General features: G+C 43.9%; 1 protein-coding gene across 1 annotated transcript in view; it reads left to right on the top strand.

The window, feature by feature from the left end:
* The window catches only part of xylt1 (xylosyltransferase I), a 65978-nt gene that overhangs the window by 17692 nt on the left and 27901 nt on the right, over positions 1 to 20385 (top strand). The window contains exon 2 of the mRNA XM_040185777.2: positions 15362 to 15950. Coding sequence (XP_040041711.2) covers positions 15362 to 15950 — 589 coding nt within the window. The remainder of the gene's footprint in view (positions 1 to 15361; positions 15951 to 20385) is intronic.

Genomic DNA, 20385 nt, shown 5'->3' with positions numbered 1-20385 from the left:
GAAAAAAGGAACTTTAAAAGAATACTCTTCCAAGCCAGAACGTGTTAATAATCCGTTCTCGTGTTATACTGGCTGTGAAGTCCACAAATCCACATTCCGGAGCGGAGCAAAGCTAAAATGAGGCTTCGGCGGAGTTTGGCAAATAGACTGGGTTTCTTTGTCCTGGGAGTTGGGTTTAGGTTAATGGCCCGTGTTGTATCCAGGCAACAAACCTACATACAGAAATATCCCTTCACCACAGCTCAGCAAGGACACTCTATCTGCAGAAAGGCAACAATGGTAGTTCTTACCAACAATAATTTAAACTTTGGCTGATAACCACTTCATTTGAACTGAAGCGATTCATACTACTAGTAATAATAATAGAGTCTTTGATTGAAGGGATTGATTTAGCCATTTCAGATCAAAGCAGTAACTGTTCTTACGACTGTTAGGGATGTGGGTATTGTAATAAGATAAGTCATAATTAAAGGAAGAAAAAGGAAGGAAAAAGCAAATCATGCAACATATTAAAAAAAGCCTGATGCTGTTTTTAGTAAAACACCTGGACGTTGCATTACATACAGGAGGATTATGGGGTGTTGATATCAGGGTGTACGTACGGAAACTCCAACTGCCCAGGTCCAGACTGGTAAGGTCAATTTATTATCACCATGGAAACAGAGTAAAACATATTCTATAAAAAAAAGAAACACACGTGCCCCAATGGCTGTGAAACAGAAATGAAATGTGATCTTGTAGTGTCCTTTTCAACATACTTTATATGTACTTTATTTAGCAGAAATTCATTGTAATTAAAAAAGCTAGTCAGGCTCAACAGGATGCTGTGGAGAGAGAGCTCAGACAGCCTTTTTGTTTCTCACTCCAGTTTTCCTGTCCTCTCTCACTACGATTTGAAATCATTTTTCCTTGTTTGTACAAACACACCATGTATCTTTTTTCTCTTTTGCTGTATGTCTCTGTCTCATTTGTCTCTTTTTCCTCTTTCCGATTCCCTCTTCTTTCTGCTTTCACTTACTTTCTTGCAGCATCTCTGTCGTCTCAGCACTTCTCCTGCTGTGTGTCTCCCCTGCGTTCAGTGTGTGTGTGTGTGTGTGTGTGTGTGTGTGTGTGTATCTTTTGCTAGTGACATTTCCGTGCCAGGTGTGACAAATGGCAAGCAGAGAGGAAACATTTATTCCCTGTGGTGAACTTAATTAGCCTATCAGCTAAGCCTTGGCACCGGCTTGTTTTGAAAACCTTACATACACACCCACACACTTGCAAGCACACACATTCATCCCCAACTCAGAATCCACCAACAAGCGCATTCACAAACAAGAGACAAATCACTTCAGTACATGAACCGCATAGATAATCAGACAGTACAATTACATTATGCCTAAATTACAGTTCCAATCCTAATTTTTCTTCTCTGGCTTCAGACCCAGAGGGACTCAACTGCAGCCAACCTCATCTTTTCTCTATTAAAAGGTTAAATAATTTACAAATTACAGCTCTCTTCCAACAGTTAGCATATGGTGGGTGTGTAGAAGCCATGAAAGGCCAGCATGCAATATTGGAGGAGAGGCTTTAAAAGGATTGCATGTGTGTCTCCTCCGCGTTGGACTCAGCGAGCAGGATATCACATTTGATGAACCTTTACGTCACACATCTGTGTGCGTGCGTGTTGACACCTGTCCACTTCTGTGTCGTTCTGCACATCCAACATCTGCAGCTGAGCGACAGATATTGGGGAGTAAAGAAACAGGAGGAGGAGAAGGAAAAGGACTCATGGTGTCCACTAACCTTGCAGGCCAGCAAAGGGGGCTGTAACGCAGCGCCGCTAATTACAAACACACAAGAATACAAAGTCACAAATACAAGCGCATAAACGTGCCAAATGACTGGTGACTAGGGGGCCTTTTGTTTGGGTTCTCTCCCCTGAATCCGTGGACAAATTGCAGATATTATGGACTGCAAAAGAGACTCCTCCGTCTTTTTCACTCCGAGTCGGGGCCGGCACGCACCCCCCTACTGCGGAGAAGGAAATGGAAGCCAAAAAAATGCTGCTGTTTTCTGTTTTGTATCCCTGCTTAGCATTGGGCTTCTGGGTTTCTGGGTTTCGGTGCCAGCCAGGTGGTGGAGGGGTGGGGGGTGAGGTAGCGAGGCGGGTATTAAGGTGGCCTTTAGGGAAAGAAATGGAGCAGGTGAACATTATAATTTTACCAGATTGTGTTGCTACTTGTTTCGGGTGTGGCCCGGTCCGGACGCGCCGCTCGCAGCGAATGTCTTTTGATGTCAGGGTTAAAAGGTTTGGTGGGATTTTAGGGAGACGTCATGCTGCTCTGAGGTGGGATTTGTGTTGGAAAATCAACAATGAGAAAAGAAACGCATGGTTCTTGTTTTTGTCTCTCGCACACAAGCAGTTTGGCTGATTAGCTCTAATTGCTGGAGATTTGGAAGCAATGTTGATTAGTAAATGATTGAAGCACATTCATGTGTTGTATTCACAGCGTTGGGGTGAAGTAGGTTTTTGATAATCATAAGCAAGACCACATGCTGTGGTGAAAAGGGGACATGTCTACGTCTTCTCCTGTCCTACTGTCAATATCCCCGTCTTTTATTATCTGCAATTAACGATCCGTCAAGGTGGGGATTTCGTAAGAGGCCACTTAGGAATCGTGATATAGAAAGTGAACAATAATAATCTCCCCTGGGCCAATGTGACGTAGCGGCTGGTTTGATTGCTAGATGGTCTCTTGGTTTTTTAGCCCTAAAATCAGCCCCTACTGACTGAATGTCTCCTGCTCTCAGGTGAAACCGCTATTGGATGAAATTAATGAATGAATAAAGAATTGTTATCCATCTTGCCGTACATGTACAATGTGCATTGCAATTCAATTCAATTAGAATAGGATTTAGTTGAACACAATGTCGTAAAAAGAGCAATTCATATTGCTTAACTTCAAAACAAACCATTGACAAAAAAGTCAGAAAAAACTATAATATGCAAACAAACAGAGACCGTACACAAACATACACATTATTCAATTCTTCAGGTGCATGAATACTGAAAGCATTCTCATTGGACTTGGAAAGGGCTCACAGTGCACACAGGGGAGGATATCACCTACAACCCGCTCGACAAAGATGCTGAGCGGGTTAACCGCATTCCTGCTAAACCCCAGCGTGTTAGCATTCAGACTTTAATCTAATCGCTACTCTACCTAAAGCCTCACAGCAGTGGATCCAAAATCAATATTCATCTCATATTGACTTCTATTCGGCACAGCTAGCTATGGTTTCAGATAGATCTGTGTTTGAATAAGAGCTTTACAGAGGTTTTGAACCGTTGGACCTCACCACCTTTCTCTTTCGCTGTCACTAATATCCACTAGGTTTACACTTGAATTATAGATCAAACCAAATATTGTCATTAAATTTGCTGAAAAGCATTACATTTAATAACCTGTCATATGAACAAAATCAGTATTCAGACAAAAGATGAAGCGTTGCAGCGGTCGGGAGCCTGGCAGCACATTGGCAACCAGAGACTCTCCTGCTCATCTTTGTCTTTTGTTTTGATTGGATAACAACGATCCGAGCGGTTCCTTAAACAGAACTGCGGGTGGTGCCAAAATTAATACCTGGGTCAATCAGGGAAATCTCCGGCTGTGTTGTTGCAAACAGGATTAGAAGGAATCAATAGCCCCTTTGATGAACTCGGTTGGTGGAGTTAATGCAGTAGAGGAACGCATTCTGTCACGTACACACGAAAGATGTGTGGTGTGGCACTTTAACCATTCCCTATGTCCACCCTATGAATGCTATCTTTTGACTGTTGTTTTGTCCTTTGGACCCATTTGTTCACATAATTGTAAAAACTAAAATCTAAGATCTCCTTTCTGCCTCGGGGGGGGGATGCTGTACTGGACGGGGGCCTTCAGTCTTTTCGATGTTTAATGGCCCGGGTGTCGGACTAAAAAGATTGTATCAGCCGTACCTCCACTCGTTACTGCTCAGCTCTTTACCCTCCTCCCCCTACTTTTCCCATTTTCTTTAGATCTTTATCTGCCTGTCATTTCTTTTCAAAGATAACTGCAGAGTTTAGGCACAGGAGAAGGTTGTCACATACATTCCTCTGAAACCATAGCTTGTTATATCTGTTTACCTTTTTCATTTGGAGGTGGCCAAGCATGACGGGCATCGTTTGGCACTGTATAACCTCACTTGAGTCTCACAGATGTTTGGAGGAAAGCCATTAGTTGCTTGCGTTTGTTGTTTAAATGCAAATCGGACCACATTATGGGACTTTCAAATGAGTTGATTATAATCATTTGGAAAATTACATTCAAGACGAATGTTTAACTGCTCAGCATGCAAAATACATTAAGCCAATACAAATGAAATAACCGGACCCTTAACACTTTTGAAATAATAATTTCTCTGCGCGTTCCTGCTACAGTAAACATTTTGAATGCACTTTATCAGATTCTCACCCCCAGTTCTCTGGGCGGGTGGATACCCAACCAACGCCTGTGATTCCTGCAGCAAAGCTGGGAGTGTTTTTGTGTAAAAAACAAGGAAGGATCAAAAGACTGTGACCAAACGAAAAAAAAAACCCTCCGGGGATTCCTCTGTAACACATCCTGCAGCACACATGACACCTCTGTTTCTGTAGTTCTGGCTCTGTACCTGTAAGTTTGCATAAGAATGAGGATGCATTTTAACGGGCCAGTGCGTAGGATTTAGTGGCATCTTGAAGTGACCTGGCAGATGGCACCCGACTAAAAACACCTCCTCTCAACCCTCCCATTCTCTTTGTTTAGAGTTTAAGGGGGTGTGAGCCGCGCAGCTAATGTCTCTTGAGAATGTTCTACATGTATTAAATACAAAAGACATGCAACTGCTCCTGGCTAATGTAGTTACTAAGTAATATGTACTTCGTACTTTGTTGCAGTAATTTCCCAACATTATTGGTGACATATGTGACAAGAAAAGGTGAAAAAACACAAACAGACATCTACATCACTGTTTGTTGCATTGAGAACAGCTTTCCTCAGAATATTTGTCTGAAAGATGGTTTCTAGTCTGTAAAACCTCCTGCAACAACACATTTACAATTTAAAAATTCCAATTTGTGTGGCTATTCAAACAGGATTCACTGCGGTTTTGGCAATTGGGATGGGAATGTGTTTTCCTCCTGTTTAGCACAGGCTATCAGTATCTCATCTAATCTCATCTCAGTTTTACTGTGTACCCCGACTCTAAAAAGTTGGTTTAAACTCGTTTTAAACTGCAGCTCACCAGGTAACCTGTTGCTGCTTTTGCTGTTGCGCCCATTGGAGAAGCTCAAGTCTGCACACATAAAGCCTCAGGTGTTGAACATTGTGCTTCTTCACCATCTTCTTGTTTTTTTGACACACCATCAGTCAGTGCACATAAATGAATGTTCCCCCCTGCAGGTGTAAACTGAGCAGATAGATTCTTAACCTGAAAGGTGGATCTTGTTGTGGCCTGGACACGATGCATTCAGGTGCTCCTCTTTGCAGAGCTGAATTCTTCTCAACTCCTCTGAGTTCTATCGCGACATGGAATGAACATTTTTTCAATGCATTTTGAGTTGTTTGTTGTGCATCTGAGTCACCACACCTACAAGGAAACCAGAACCCAATTTACAAATGTAATTAAGATGTGTTTGGGTGCGTCACTCCTACTGAAAGGTAATTAGTAATGTCCTAGTTGCCACATAAACTACTATATATGTATGTGTACAGATACCACAGTGGTTATTGCACATTGTCATCTTTATTGCACATATGTTTTAGTGTTCTTTGGTGACGTTTTTGATGGATGAAACTTTTGTTTTGTTTTCAGTCCAGCTGGTTATCAGGGGATCGTTTTCCGCACATCCCCTTATTATTTGAGTTAACTCGTGCTGGCAGAATTTGCGGTTGCATTGTGGAAGTGAAACCGAAGCTCTCGCCCCTGTGATATATTTGCACATCATTAGCATTCTGTCCGCAAACACACACACACATCCACTTCATCCTACACAAGAATGACACAGCCAACAAATAGACTTGCATAAATCCAACAGCTTGTCACTTTCTGTCTCGCCATGACATAAAGGAGTTGCTGACTCACTCTGCACTCTGCATCGGGGTCCTGTTGGGGTCGAGCCATGTCGCCGCTATATGTCACACAGAGGCCTGGAATCTCAGCTATCTCTCCCTACACACTCGTCTCAGACCTTACATCACACATGCACATGTCGTTCCCACCAGTCCATTCAGGCAGAAGAAAGAAAGGGGACGGGGGCTTTTCCAGTCAGGGGTCTCTTACCCCATCTCTCTCTCTCTCTCTCTCCATTGTTCTTCTCTTCTTATCCACTTTTCTACTTTTTTTCTCTCAGGCCCTTTCTCCACCCTGTTCCAATTGTAATCTCTCTCTCAAAACCCACTTTTTCTCCTTATTTTCTTTTATTCTTGGCCCGTGGTTTTTTGGGGGCTCTATAAAGTCTTTATGTAAAGGGATTTTTGTCTGTGGCTCACACACACACACACACACACACACACACACACACACACACACAAACACACACAAACACCCCCTTGCACCCCTATAGATCAGCTGTAGGATCCCACTATGCCGCCTGACTATGTGGCCTCAATGCACAGAAGGGACGCTCTGTTTCGGTGCCACTGAACAGGGGCCCATGATGTCTCATGGAAATCACCTTCATCTCTCAAACGCACACACACACACACACACACACACACACACACACACACACACACACAATGCACAGAGCGCAGCCCCTCCCCTGCTCTCTTTTCTTCTCATCGCCGTGGTGAATGGAATCGCATGGCTGTGCAGTTCAATCACTGTCAAGTGCAAAGCAAAGGGGTCTCTTGTGCAAAATTTCATGATTCACAATTGATTAAATAGGGGTGTCATTTCATGGCTGAGCAGGGAGGTACGGGCAGAGGAGAGATGGAGATGAGAGGGTGAGGCTTTTTTCACGCCCTTGTGAGATATGGCTGAGAAATCACCTGATGGGCCTCATTCAAAGCTGGAGATGTAAATTTCTGGGGTTTATCCACAGAGCAAAATAAGAGGCCGGTATACAAGAGAGGATGGGGGTGGGGGGTGCGGGGGGGGGGGGGGGGGGTAGTGACACAGTAGGAGTATTGCCAGTATCTTCTCATGGTTTGTTAAAGGGCTTTCACGCCTTTTGAGATATACAGACCAGTGTACTGTATGCAAGCCTCGTGATTTAGATTCCCGTTGTCATGTGGAAACTCCCACGGTTCACCCGGCGGGGAGCCCGAGGAGGGCAGGGAACGGGAAATAGTTCAGAGAGTGAAAGTTAGTTAGATAGTTTTTAAGGGGTATGATTTTACTGTACTAAAACTACAAAAAAATACATTGACTACAGCAGTACTAGCCTTAGAGAGACATATTTCAGCATTGTATTGTGTCAGCTGTATTTAGCTGCCATGCTCAGAATGCAAGGTGTCTGGATTCGGCCTGCACTCAATAGCACAGCGAGACACAAAGGTCAAGCCTCTTATTCCTTAAGGACTATTTCACAATTTACTTACATTTGTCTCAAACGGTTGTGACAAACATCGGGCATGCCAAATACTAAATATGTATATCCTTCAGATCAAACACAAATTAGAACAGCAAAAATACTCTTCAGACTCTGACGCTACAATGTTTGAGGGGAATGCACACATTTACTATGTTATTGCCTTTAATCTACAAAACAAATCCACGCTGCTTTCTTTTGAAAGTTTAGATGAGTAGACAAAGATTTTACTTTCATGATTACTACATGAAGTCGACTAGAAAAGGAGTTGGCGTATAAAGGGCAAATTATAGCATAAATAGCTGCTCGTCCGTTCAGTGAGACGTTGAGCTGAGCGACACTGACAGCCGACAGGCCAGAAACCTTCCACTGCTGAAGCTTAGGAAAACTTGTTTTACCTCGAATGAAGATTTAAGTAAAATAAATATAATACCTCCTGGTATTAGTTTTTTTTCTTTATTAGTGTCTCCGTAGTGAGAGGATTTTAAATTAATTCATATTCATAGGGAGAGTATGACCATACTCACTTCCTCATTCACTTCCCCCTAACGGACAGACAGACAGACAGACGAGTGTCCAACACTGTGAGCAGTAAGTTGTGACTTTTGGACACTTATTACTCATCATCGTGTCGCTGCATCCGTGACAACTGTACTGTTGCACAAGGGTCATTTATTGCATCTTATTGAGACAATGCAGCGCTGTGGGATTGTGCTGCAGGTGAGGCGGACAGGAGGACCAGGTGAAGGGAAGGAGAGATGATCTGGTGTGGAAGGCAGGATCGGGAATGACAGAGAGAGAGTTAATTACAAGCAGACAGGGTGAAAACTAAGGTGGAGAATTTGTGGCAGCATGTTTTTTTTTTTTTGGAGTGCGTGTTTGAAGGAGCTGAGCTCGGGTCGATTGTCAGGCCACAACCACCTACTTCCATTTTATTTGAAATGTTTATTTTCTTTTCTGAACTCTGCTGTAGTCAAACGCTGGACTTGTTTTCTTTGCCAGAAGAACCAAGTCTGTAAGATCGGGCTGCAGCTTTTTGTTTTTATTTTATTATTAAATCTGAACTTTTCCCCCTTAAAATTAAAATCATGTAAATTATTTTTGATATCCTTATAAAACTGCCAAAAGAGTATTAAGATTATTAGCGTACCGTATGATGTAACAACTCGATTAAGTGAAACATCCTGAATAATTAAGGGAAAGAAATTACAGATGTCGTCAGTGACAAAAATATAACTCTCTGTTCAAAGATCTGCATGTGACTCTACGATCGTCTTCAGCACAGCACAATGCCCACACACCACATGTAATAAAGCATGGGGAAACCCGCTCCTCCAGTGGCTTTGTTTAAAACTAAAGAGACACGATACAATATATTAAAAGGAATATTTAACCAAACATTTGATAGAACAATAAAAAAGTAATGATTTATCTCCAGGCCACCGTCCCCTCCAAATCCGTGATTTTTCTTAATGTCCTAATAAGAATACAACAGGTTTCGAAAACTCGACTTAAACTCCTACTTTTAACCCTATTTAAGGAAAGAACATGAACTTACCTGCAGTGGCTCTCCTGTTTGACGATGAGCGACCGGTGGCCAAAAATGTCTGGGGCCCTTCTTCACAACTAACTACAGAACGAAAGACGTATGTGCATTCCTTCAGAACATGGTGGCCATGCCAAACATTCAACTGCAATTTAATGAAAATGTGTATGTGATAGATTACACGGATGTGAATACATATCAGACACATGTATTAATTAGGGAAAATTTGGTGGGAAAATAGTTGATTTTTCAGACTACAGCACCGTCTCTACTGTACATAAACACTGAGGCACCAGGCCTCAATGCCCTCCTTGTGTTCTGGCCTCTGCTGCTTCCACATCAGACAAATCTTACATATTTCACACACAAACACACACACACACACACACACACACACACACACACACAGAGTTGCATGTGACTTGCATTAAACCGGTTTCGCAAAGAACCAATGTGCATGAATGAGAGACTTGTGTGCGTAGCAGAAGACAAGTGAGTTGACATGCAGGTGTGTGTGTGTGTGTGTGTGCATGTGTGTCTACTAATCCATCTGTGTAAGCTTCTGGGATGCAGAGTAAAGGTTTTTTAGTGGAGAAAGCGAACCAAACCTTGTGACACAGGCAGCTTGGCTTCAATTTCGCCACATGCTTTGGGGACTTTAGCTCCAACATTGTTCACAGTGCGAGTTTGTTTTTTGTTAATACACACACAGAATAAATCTTTGAGGTTATTTGAGGTCGCCTCTCAACTCGGTTTCCTCTTAATCCCATTTAGGGGGGAAGTTCCGGAAGATATCGAAGCATTTACGGTATTTTATTATTATTCCCCAGTAGTTCCCTTCATTTCATTACCACAACAGGAAGCAGATTTTACAGTAGATCAAATGACGTCCCATTAAGTGACTGGTGTACCTTTCAATATGTATCTGATGCTGTCATGCACACTGACTTTTAGTGAGTTGCGATTGTAAAAGATGATTGCTGTTGCATTCCTGGATTTCTGTTGCTCAAAACAAGAGCAAGAAAGTCGAGCGGGTCATTTCTTGGACACGGTTTGACCTTTGATCCCTGGCAAGTCACTGAAGCGAGTTAAACAGTTAAAATACGTCTTCATTTAATGCAGAGTTTTGCTGTGTTTAACGAGGCCACTGTGTTGGAGGAAAAGGAGCTCCTTCTATCTTCGTGGTGTCGTGTGGTTAGAATGGCCATGGTCTGGCTTTCTTGTCTCTTAGCCCAGTTGAAATTCATGCACGGAAATATGTTCAGCAAAGCCATATAATTATGGCATACGAAAGAAGCGGAAATTCAACAGCAGCTAAGTCAAATCTGCCCTCTGTTATATACATGAGTCCCCGTGATCATTGTCTCTGCAAGACTTTGATCTTTGTTCGGTGGTTTCCAACATTAGAAGCCAATTGCAAGAATGTGTATCTTTCAGAAGGTTCCCAGAGGAGAGACTTTTTAAAAATATCTTTGATGGTAGTTAAGCATTATTTTGTCATGTAGTTTTCAGAGGTTTGTGCTTTCAGACGGTTTTTGATCATATTTGTTGCACATTTTACAGACACACGCACAAAGACACACTCCCCTTTCACCACTTTTGCTCCAGGGCTTGTCGAAGGGCACACAACAGAGACCTTCTGTGCATACCAAACCCAGACGGCTCATTCAGAGCTGCCTCTAATTGTGCATTCGCGCGCGCACACATACACACTTGCATTACATGTCAACGTAATCCTGCAGTTTCAGCAGTTGGAAATATTTCAGGAAATATTTATAACTCAAAACTTTAGAAAGTGAATCCAAGCCTCTTAAAGAGTCAAAAATATCTCCTCATGTATTTCTACAACCAAGAAATACAGTTGTTGCCAACTGGATCAATCTTATTGTCGGTTGCATAATGCTACCATGTCACAGCTCACACACTGCCGTACGAGGAAACCCACACGCAAAGAGATTGAAGCAAATGAACACATGCTAAACATTTAGAAAAAGCCAAGAGGCTCCGTAATGGAAACAATGACACATGGCCCACTTTAATAACTGAGGGAAGTTCCTAACTTAGTGAAATGATCCAGAAACATCGAATTTGAGAGCTGTTTGAAACCTCTAAATACTAAGAAAACTTCTTCAATGCTTCTCTTCTTCTTTAGGTTGAAGAATTATTGTCATCAAAAACAAATTCATATTGATTAATATGAATAGAAAGCGACAACCTTTTATTTTCATTTTATATGTATTTATTTACGTAGCATCACATGTACATGTGAGAACTAAGAAGAAAAAAAACACAAAATCAATGTTCTCTATTCCAAAAACAAAACTAGACCTATATGATCCATTATTAACTGGCTGGTTTCTCCGCGAGGCGTCCCGAGGTGGTGCAGCATCTGTGAACTAAGTCTGTCAGTGTATCAGTCTCCCGTGTCATGCCAGACGCCACGTCTTGCTCAGAGTGTCGCAGTGTTTAGTCCAGGTAATTAATCTAAACTCGTTAGCCACATGGCAGGCAGCGTGGAGCGGAAGCCGGCCCGCACGCTGCAGCGGTGACTCCGCGCCCACTTACTGTACTCGCATAGGAAGCACCGCATCCCTCACCAGACTCACGTATGTCTATGTGCATGGTGTTTGTCTGCCTGGCTGTCCGTACGACAGCTTGTGTTGACAGAGTACGCTGGCACATGCGCTGGCTTATCTCAGCTCGGCCCCAAAGGAACGGTGTCTTTTAAAGGAAGCGTGTGGGTTGGAACTGATATGTGCTGCTACTTTGCCGTCCCTCGCATCTACCATGGGACCGCAACGGTAAATGTTGGCAATAGGGAGGCGGGTAGAGGGGGGGGAGCAGCTGCTTTCCTTCCTAGAGCGAGGGATGATTCGTGGGCCAGGGAAGGTGGAGGAGAGGGATGAGGCTGGACAGGTGCTGAGAGAGAGATATGTGCTCTCTTTTCTCTCTGCCGCATCGGAGAACGGGGGGCTGGGAAAGAGCGGGATGAGAAAAAAAAGACGGGTGAAATATTTCCCCCCTGTGGCAGAGGAAATGGGGGGAAAGTGAAAAGGGCCATCTCTGTTTTGAGAAATGGACTAAACTATTCCCCGGAGGGGGTGCTAAAAGTCCCGGCCCTAAAGGCCTCCCTCTAAATGTACCTACCTGTGATGGATGGTATTAACGTTTACCCACACTGCTGTTCCCCCACTACTCAGCACAGCACAGGGAGGGCTGTGTGTGTGTGTGTGTGTGTGTGTGTGTGTGTGTGTGTGTGTGTAGGTCTACACAACCAGCACACCTCATGCCAGGCAATCCTGCCATGGCCTCCTCGACACTCTCGGGGAGTAGAAAACACAACCCCCCCGTGACAATCGATATCTACCACCGGATCCCAGCCCCATCTGCAGTCTAACAAAGCTCCCATCTTCAATCCACGCTATTACTGGTAATTCCGTGGCCCAGCGGTTCCTGTTTAGAGCCCGGCCCCTGAGATTAAAGAGCAACGCGGCTACTGGAGTCCTTTTTCTCTCACAGGGGGAGGGCGGGTTGTTTATCCGGAGGAATCTCCTCCGTGCAAGTTTGTAAATACTACTCATTTCCATTTCCAGGGCCCCATTGGGATAACCCCAACTCTTGTCCGTGTCAATGCATTTGCCACAAATTAACATCTTTGTGATGCTTTTTTTCACACCAAGAGAAAACAATTAGGGGCAGCCGAGATGAATGCCAACAGGGCAATGTCATACAAGAATATTCTGTTGATGAGTCACTCAGTTGATCAAATTCTGGAAAATATGTAGTAGTTGATTACACATCATCATCGTGACGGATGGGCCTCGTCTTTATTGCCAAAATGTTTGTCAATGTAATGCTGCTTTGACTATAACTGCACGTGTGATGGAATCAATCAGTTGATGTCAGTCGCTGAGTTGAATGAGATGTATCAAAATCAATTTTCAGTTTAGTTACAAGATTTAAAAAAAATAGTCTTACTCAGTAAGTGGCCTTTGATGTTTCATCGCTGCTTGCTTTTTTTTTGTTTGTTTGAAGTTTGAAGAATTAATTTGACTTCTTTTCAAATTATCGTGCGTGTGTTTCCTTGCCGAGAGTTTGATGTGAAGATATAAAACTCTCTCATGTCTGTATGATAAATATAAAGCTTAAGCCAGGATCTAGTTAGCATCGCTCTGTGTTGCATAACTTGATGGTAAAAGTAACTTCTCAAAGTCTCTCGGCTGGTGACCAGAAATAACCACTTAGTACGTTTTGAAGATACATTTCTTTGCTATAGACTTTACACTGTGTGTGTGTGTGTGTGTTTGTGTGTGTGTTTAAGTAAGTAAGCAAGTAGAGTCAGAATGTGTTTGCCCGGAAGAAACAGTTCTCACCTTAATTCCTACCCTGAAAGACATGTAATAAGAAGCACCATACACATGAAATCACAAGTTCACACAGACAAGTTTTACCTCTGCTAACATCCAGTGACTTACACTGCATGGATTAGCCCTCTCTTTGAAACTCCACGGGAAGGGATTTCCTTTTAGGTGATCACTGGCCTAAGCAGTTGTTACACGCAGGATTAACCGGTTCTGCCATTCAGACAACATGGTCTGTTTAAACTGGCAGGGTGAAGAAAGCGGAGGGAGACAAGGAGGTGAGCGAAAGGGAGAAGGTTATGACAGGCGGCAGCAGGGATGGAGTTGAGAATAAAGAGGAGAGAGAGAGAGAGAGAGAGAAAGGGAGGCGTGAGAGGCGTGAAATGGGGAACAGATGAAGAAGGAAGGCGAGTGAGATGCGGGGGGAGGGGAGGGAGCAGAATTAGGACGTGACGTCAGGGATGCATGTACAGAGATGAGTGTAGAAAGAGGAGAGCTCCGGTCAGGCAACAGGATGAGATCAGATGAGCGGAGAAGAACACGTAAAAGGTATCTGGTGTCGTGAGAACGGTACGTCTGCCAAAGAAGCAACTTAAAAGGAGCTGACAGTGGCAATATTGTTTTGGGTCCCCCTTCTGTTTTTTGTTCCTTCCTTTCCTTCAATAATATCCCTCTCCCTGTTTCTGTGAGTGTGACAGTGTGTCATCCGGGCCCCCCTTTTGTAATTGTGCCGGCACAAGGTGTTTGCAGAGAGGGAAGGTTGATGGGCTGATAACAGGCCTGGCTTTAGGGGTGGAAAGATATTTCTATGCTGCCGCGTCCAGCTCACAATAGCATCTCGCTCGCTCCCCGCGTGTCTCCCTCTGCCGTCTCCAGTCACTCTCACATAACTCACATTGCACTTAGCTCTCTCTCACACTTTTCTTCTTCCACTTCTCTGTGTCTTGTCAAGGGAGAAAGACATCAGCGATCCCTGTTAGGAGCTCTGCCTACCTCATTCCGTACCCCCCCCCCCCCCCCCCCACACACACACACACACACTTCGCCAAGGTGTGCAACAGTGGTCCGGCAGCCAGGCAGCTTTCTTGGTTCCTCATTTGATGCGCTGTGGTACGTTTCACTGGAACAAGCCAGCGCTTCCTGGGAGCAGAAATCATGCCTTGTGTCATGTGCGCTTCGTCGCCTTACACCCCCCCGCCTTACACCCCCCCTTCCACACTCCCTCACTTTCACTCACTACCCCTTTCGCTCTTTCGGCTCTCCCCTGTGCCCATCCTTGGCTTTCAGCCTATTCTAGTGGAAAGACAGGGGAATTGTGCGTCTGCACACATACAGACTATCTCACATTTGCAGACGCAGGGCAGTGACAAGTGCAGCCTTGCCCGTCACACGCCACACCACGACAAAGCCCCCACGTTCTCATGTGGCTCCTCTTCAAAATAGAAATGTACACATATGCACACACGTGCGTGAACACAGGCGCCCACACTGCCTCACAGTCATATTCCGTCCCTTTATCCCATTTTGGTAATCTGTTTACGGAGTGCTGGGCCCACTTGAGGGGGGAATTTAATTGAAACCGGGGATAATCTGATGACGGCGCGGAACGGCCCGGCTTCACCTCCGGGTTCGGCTGCACTTTGCCGCTCTCACACTCAATACCTTGCTTCTTCATTTCACGCCTCGCGGTTCGATGCAACGCTGCCCGCTCGCACGCGCCACATTGATTGTTGATCCGACATTTGAGATGCTCCGCGCTCGGTCAGTTCGACAACACTGTGTTTTTTTTTTTTTCTTTCTTGTTTGTGTTCTCACCGCTGACCACTGACCGAGCGACACTTACCCTCTCCTCCTGTTCCCTCTCTCCTCATCCAGGACGGGTACTACTCCCACCGGCCGAAGGAGAAAAACAGAGTGGACAGCAACAACGAGAACTCTGTGCCCAAAGACTTTGAGAACATTGACAACAGTAACTTCGGTGCACGCTCGCAGCCGCAACGACAGTCTGTGGGCGCCGCTGGCAGCAAGCAGCAGCGGGAGCATCTGCAGGAGAAGGCCCACGCCCAGCAGCAGACCTGGCGGGACAGCTCCCTTCGACCCAGCGTGGGTCGAAGCTCAAACGAAGTTTTGCCCGTAGGCCACCAGCCTCTGGCGGTCGGCAACAATGCCTCCTACGCGGGCGGGCGAGGCGGAGCGGGAGGGTCGCAGCAACGCCACCGCGCCTCGCAGGCCCAGCAGGCCCAGCACAGACATCAGCACCCGCACAAGAGGCCAGAAGCCGCAGCGCCGCTGGGGGTGACCTACGACGAGCCGCCAAAGTGCGAGATCAGTGGGAAGGAAGCCATTTCCGCTCTGTCCAGGGTCAAGAGCAAGGAGTGCCGGCAACAGATCGCCGAGGTGTACTGCCGACACAAGGAGGGGCAATTAATGCCAGAGACGGTCACGCGCTACTGCCCCCTCGAGGGTGAGTCCATCTTTGTAATTAATTAGATTGATCATTTGACTTCAGTCAATACAAATGCTTGTCTATGAGGCCGGCGCCTTCACTTTGCATTCTGCACGAGTGATGTCTCACTGAATCGGTTCGATTTCTATCCAGCTTCCGATTGTAAGGACACCTGATTGTTGCGATACAAATGTTTTTGTACAAAATGTGCCTCGTTATGTATTTCTCTAAAACATTTTCATTGCTAAATAACCAAAAATCATTGTTAAACTGGGGTGAAAAGATCCTATGATATTATGTATAAATAATAAACACACAACACAGTAACAGGTCGAGATTTGGTGGAAGGTACCGTTGACATTAACAAATAACCCCACAACTTTCATCACATTTTTCTTCAAACGTTGCAATGCTCCAATTGGTGCATAAAACTATTTTCATATCAACTTTACTGAATTAAACTTTACTTGTATTAGCCGATTTAAACCAGTGACAAATACAGAAATAACCAAACCCATCGATTAAAATATTGGAAAAAAGTGTCTAGGTAGGACTGCTCATAGTCGATTTTTAGAGCATCTCGCAGCCTGAGTAGTTATTTTTATCTGCTCTCCGTCTCATTAAAAAACAGTGTTCTGATTTAGCTCATTGGACGGAGAAAACACAAACTCTGATTTACAGGGTTTGTCAATGTATGCATGATGTGTGTATGTATTGTTTGTGTATATGTATGTAGGCACTCATATTACCCGTAAGATATATATAAATATATGCAAGTGCAGCATTTATGTAAAAACAATTACCTTCCTTGCTGCAGGGCTCCGAAACAATTGTTTATCTCCAACTACTTACAAGCAACTTCACAAATAGTTAAACGATCAGGAGCTACATAAGCTAATAGGAGTTTACGCTTGGGTTGATTATTCTAACGGACTTACTAAAATAGATACAAAGATAAACCTACTGCAAATAAGGCTGATCGTCAATGTTCTTTACTCGCATCGTTTTACATTTCATTGTGGTTTTCACATTATTTCCTCCTACTCTCTGCAGTGCAAGCTTTCTTTTTCATGGCAGAAAATAATAAATGAATTATACAAGTACAAGATTGTGGTGTGACCATTCAGGCCATTAGAACATTCAATAATATTTCCTGTCCTCATAATTGCAATTGTCGTCAATGTCAAAGAATCTTTTTGCTGATATACAATATAAAGTAAATTGTCGGAGAGAATGATGATGCCGCCTCTATGCTCCCTAAATCGGTTTCCAATTTTTATCCGTCTTGTCAAGCTGAAAACAGAACACGTTTTTCTTCATTTTTGTCAAGCCGACGCACACAAACTATTTGAATTTATGGACATCTGCAGTCCGGGGGTGGATTCTGTAAACATAATCTGTTGTGGCCGCCGCCATCGGTGAGCAGCACGTACCAGTAAAAATTGAAATTAACAATACATGCACTCATATGCACTTACAATTATAGGAGTGGACTGAATGCAGTGTGGACAGCAGAAGACGCAAAGAAAAACATTATACATCCTGCCTGTTCGAGTCCGATACCTTCACAAATATGCTTGTGTTTTTAGGGACTCAGGAAGGCACTGGGATTTAGCAACTTTTGTACATTCCCCTTTCGAAGAAAAGAGTATCGTTTGTTCGTGCCGAAGCGCCTGTCATCTTACACAGCGACTCACCATCCCACTCACACTGACAGTTTGATCAGAGAAGACAAAGAAATTCCCCCGGTGGCTGGGCTGTAACAACACGACAGCTAAATTAAATCACTTTTCTCTCTGACTCTCCGTCTGCCTCGCCGCCGCCGTCCATGTGTTATATTTCTCTCTCTCTCTCTCTCTCTCTCTCTCTCTCTCTCTCTCTCTTCTCCCTTCTCTGTTCTCCATCCCAATTCTAGTCCTAACCTTGTTAGCAGAAAATTGCCCAATTTGATTTGATGGGTATTCTGTCCTCGAGGCCCTGGCTACTTAAGCTATTGTGATAGCTCTGGAATTAGCATCATTGAATACAGGAGGAACATGTTCAATCTCTTTTCCTCCATTGCCTCCTGTAGTGTTTGTGTTATATGGGTTTCAACCACCAGACCAACCACAGCTTGATAATATCCACGGGCGTTTATTCTCCGGCTCGCGCTTACGCGGTTACTCTTAACGTACTTCCTGCTCACGTGTCTTGCGCGTCTATAACCGCAGGTGATGTGGTTTCACCACCATTGACTATAATATAACCATAATCGGGCTGCATTGCTTAGCTTAATGGCCTCACACAGAATGGATTTGTGTATAAATCGTGCTCAGCGCTTCTATCATCAATATTGTTATGTACAATATTATACAGTCAAGCAGAATTCTTGATGTAGGCAAACACAAAAACTAAAATATTGTATGTATGGTGAAAGAAATACAAGACAAAAACTACTCCCAATTTATTGTGACCACCATTTGGGATCTAAATTGACCTCTACCATCATTAAGCAGAGAGAAGCCTTTCCTGAGCTGTGCAAGCTATCGGATTCTGGGGTAATTGAGCTGAAAGGTTTGAGAAGCTGCAAGGTTGCCAGTTTGTTGAACTCAAACTCAGTGGTAATGTTCAGCGTGATGCGAAAACAAAACCGCAATCATCAAATAATATTCCCTCAAAATAATGTGCTTGTTTTTTAATGATGTAATTGTGTATCACAGTATCTCAATATGTAATTTAATTCTGATATATTTCCATTGAAAGACTATTGATTAAAATGTCACCTGGCCCGATCGTCAGCTCATATTCTTCTTGCCCGGTAAACCTAGAGGAACATTTTAAACTATTAAACTACTAGAGTATTTTAAACTCTGTGTTTTTTGGGGGCAGATTGTTGCTTTGCTGCTAAGCTACATGTTCATGGTTGCTTGTTGGTTTGAGCAGCATGATTAAAACATGCCAGACCCAAATGCCATTGTTGCCTTCGTGTCTGCTGGATGTGTTAATAGGAAACATACATCAACTGGTTATAGTTGGTCAGTTGTGGGTTCCAGGGTTGTGTTTGCCTCTGAGTGTCATTACTGGTTTAAAGAAAATAAAGTGGCATGGTTTTTTTTTGCATTCGTAGAAATCAAACCCTTCAACATGATTTACATGACAGCAAGCTTAGTTTTGTGGACAGTTTGTAGGAGCAAACCAAAATCCCCGGGACATTTTCAAAAATGCAATTCAGAATCCTTTTTGGATGTTCTGGAGCTCAGCTCTTGTTATAACCTCTCATGTGAGCCTTCAAGGTGGGGGCTGGGTAAGAGCCCAACGTTAGGCGAGATGATGGAGGACGAGAGTAGGGTGATAACAAATGAGGGAAAGCTAGTTTAAAAGATTGATGGTGACGGCAAGGATGACGAAGAGTAATGAGTGCAAGATGAGGGCTTCTGTATTTTCTTTAAAAGGGTGGCCTTCTCCAAACATACTACACATGAAGCTATTTTATATACAAACACACATGTGCGACAAAACTGACAGTTGTCACACACACACACACATACAGCGTAGCTCATTAGTTCAGCTGGCTAGCATCACTCACACTCTCAAAGTGGCTTTTGAAGTGACTGGCCAATTATCCGTGTGCAAAGCAAACCAGTGAACCTTCTTAGCTGGCCACCAATTACCGTTCAATCGGATACGGCCCACAGCAGATTTCCCCCTTGAGCTGGGAGAGAGAGAGAGAGAGAGAGAGGGGGGCGAGAAATAAGTGAATGACAGACGCCACAGCCAATTGGGGCCAAATGGAGCCATGGAAGCGTGTCATTAACCACCAACCTTGTGGTCAACCTTAAATGTTGGACACCTGGCCTTAAATTTGAATGGAAGAGTTTGTTAAACAGAAGAGATCGTGCCTTTTGAGGTCAAAAATTAGACAACACGTCGCACACTCAACCTAAAATTTTGAGTAATTACAGGAGCCGTAGGGCCCGACTAGAAGAGTCAGAAGGGACAACTTGAAAACAAACAATGCCCGTCATAAGGTTCTGGGACTTGATGGTGCAGAACTGCTTTGAGCGAGTGTTTTTTCAGGTTGGAAGTGTCTGTTTTTGAGGTTAAGGGTGGAGCAAAACCACCCAATGGAGCAATGTGACGTCACCAATGGCTCTTCAGAGATCGTTGGAATTGTGCAGGCCGGTGTTTGCCGCAACACAGTCTTCTGGGAATTCAGCCGAAGTGAAACGATCACACAGAGTCAAACCACCCAGATATTTATTACAAGATTCCCATCGAAATGAGGATAGTAGTTACAGTGAGTGCGCTGTCTGGTTCAACTTATCATAGTTCCGTGTGGTTATGATTTTTATGTTCCCAGGCTGCCTTTTTACTTTTTATTTCTTATTCATTCATTGAATAAATCATCTTAGTTGTAGCATGGTTTAGTTTCCTTCTGCGCAATCTTGACCAATTTTGGCCACTTAAGAACACC

The sequence above is a fragment of the Gasterosteus aculeatus genome, chromosome 9 (assembly GCF_964276395.1).
Source record: "Gasterosteus aculeatus chromosome 9, fGasAcu3.hap1.1, whole genome shotgun sequence".
NCBI lineage: Eukaryota > Metazoa > Chordata > Actinopteri > Perciformes > Gasterosteidae > Gasterosteus > Gasterosteus aculeatus.
This window is presented reverse-complemented; position numbering and strand designations above follow the sequence as displayed.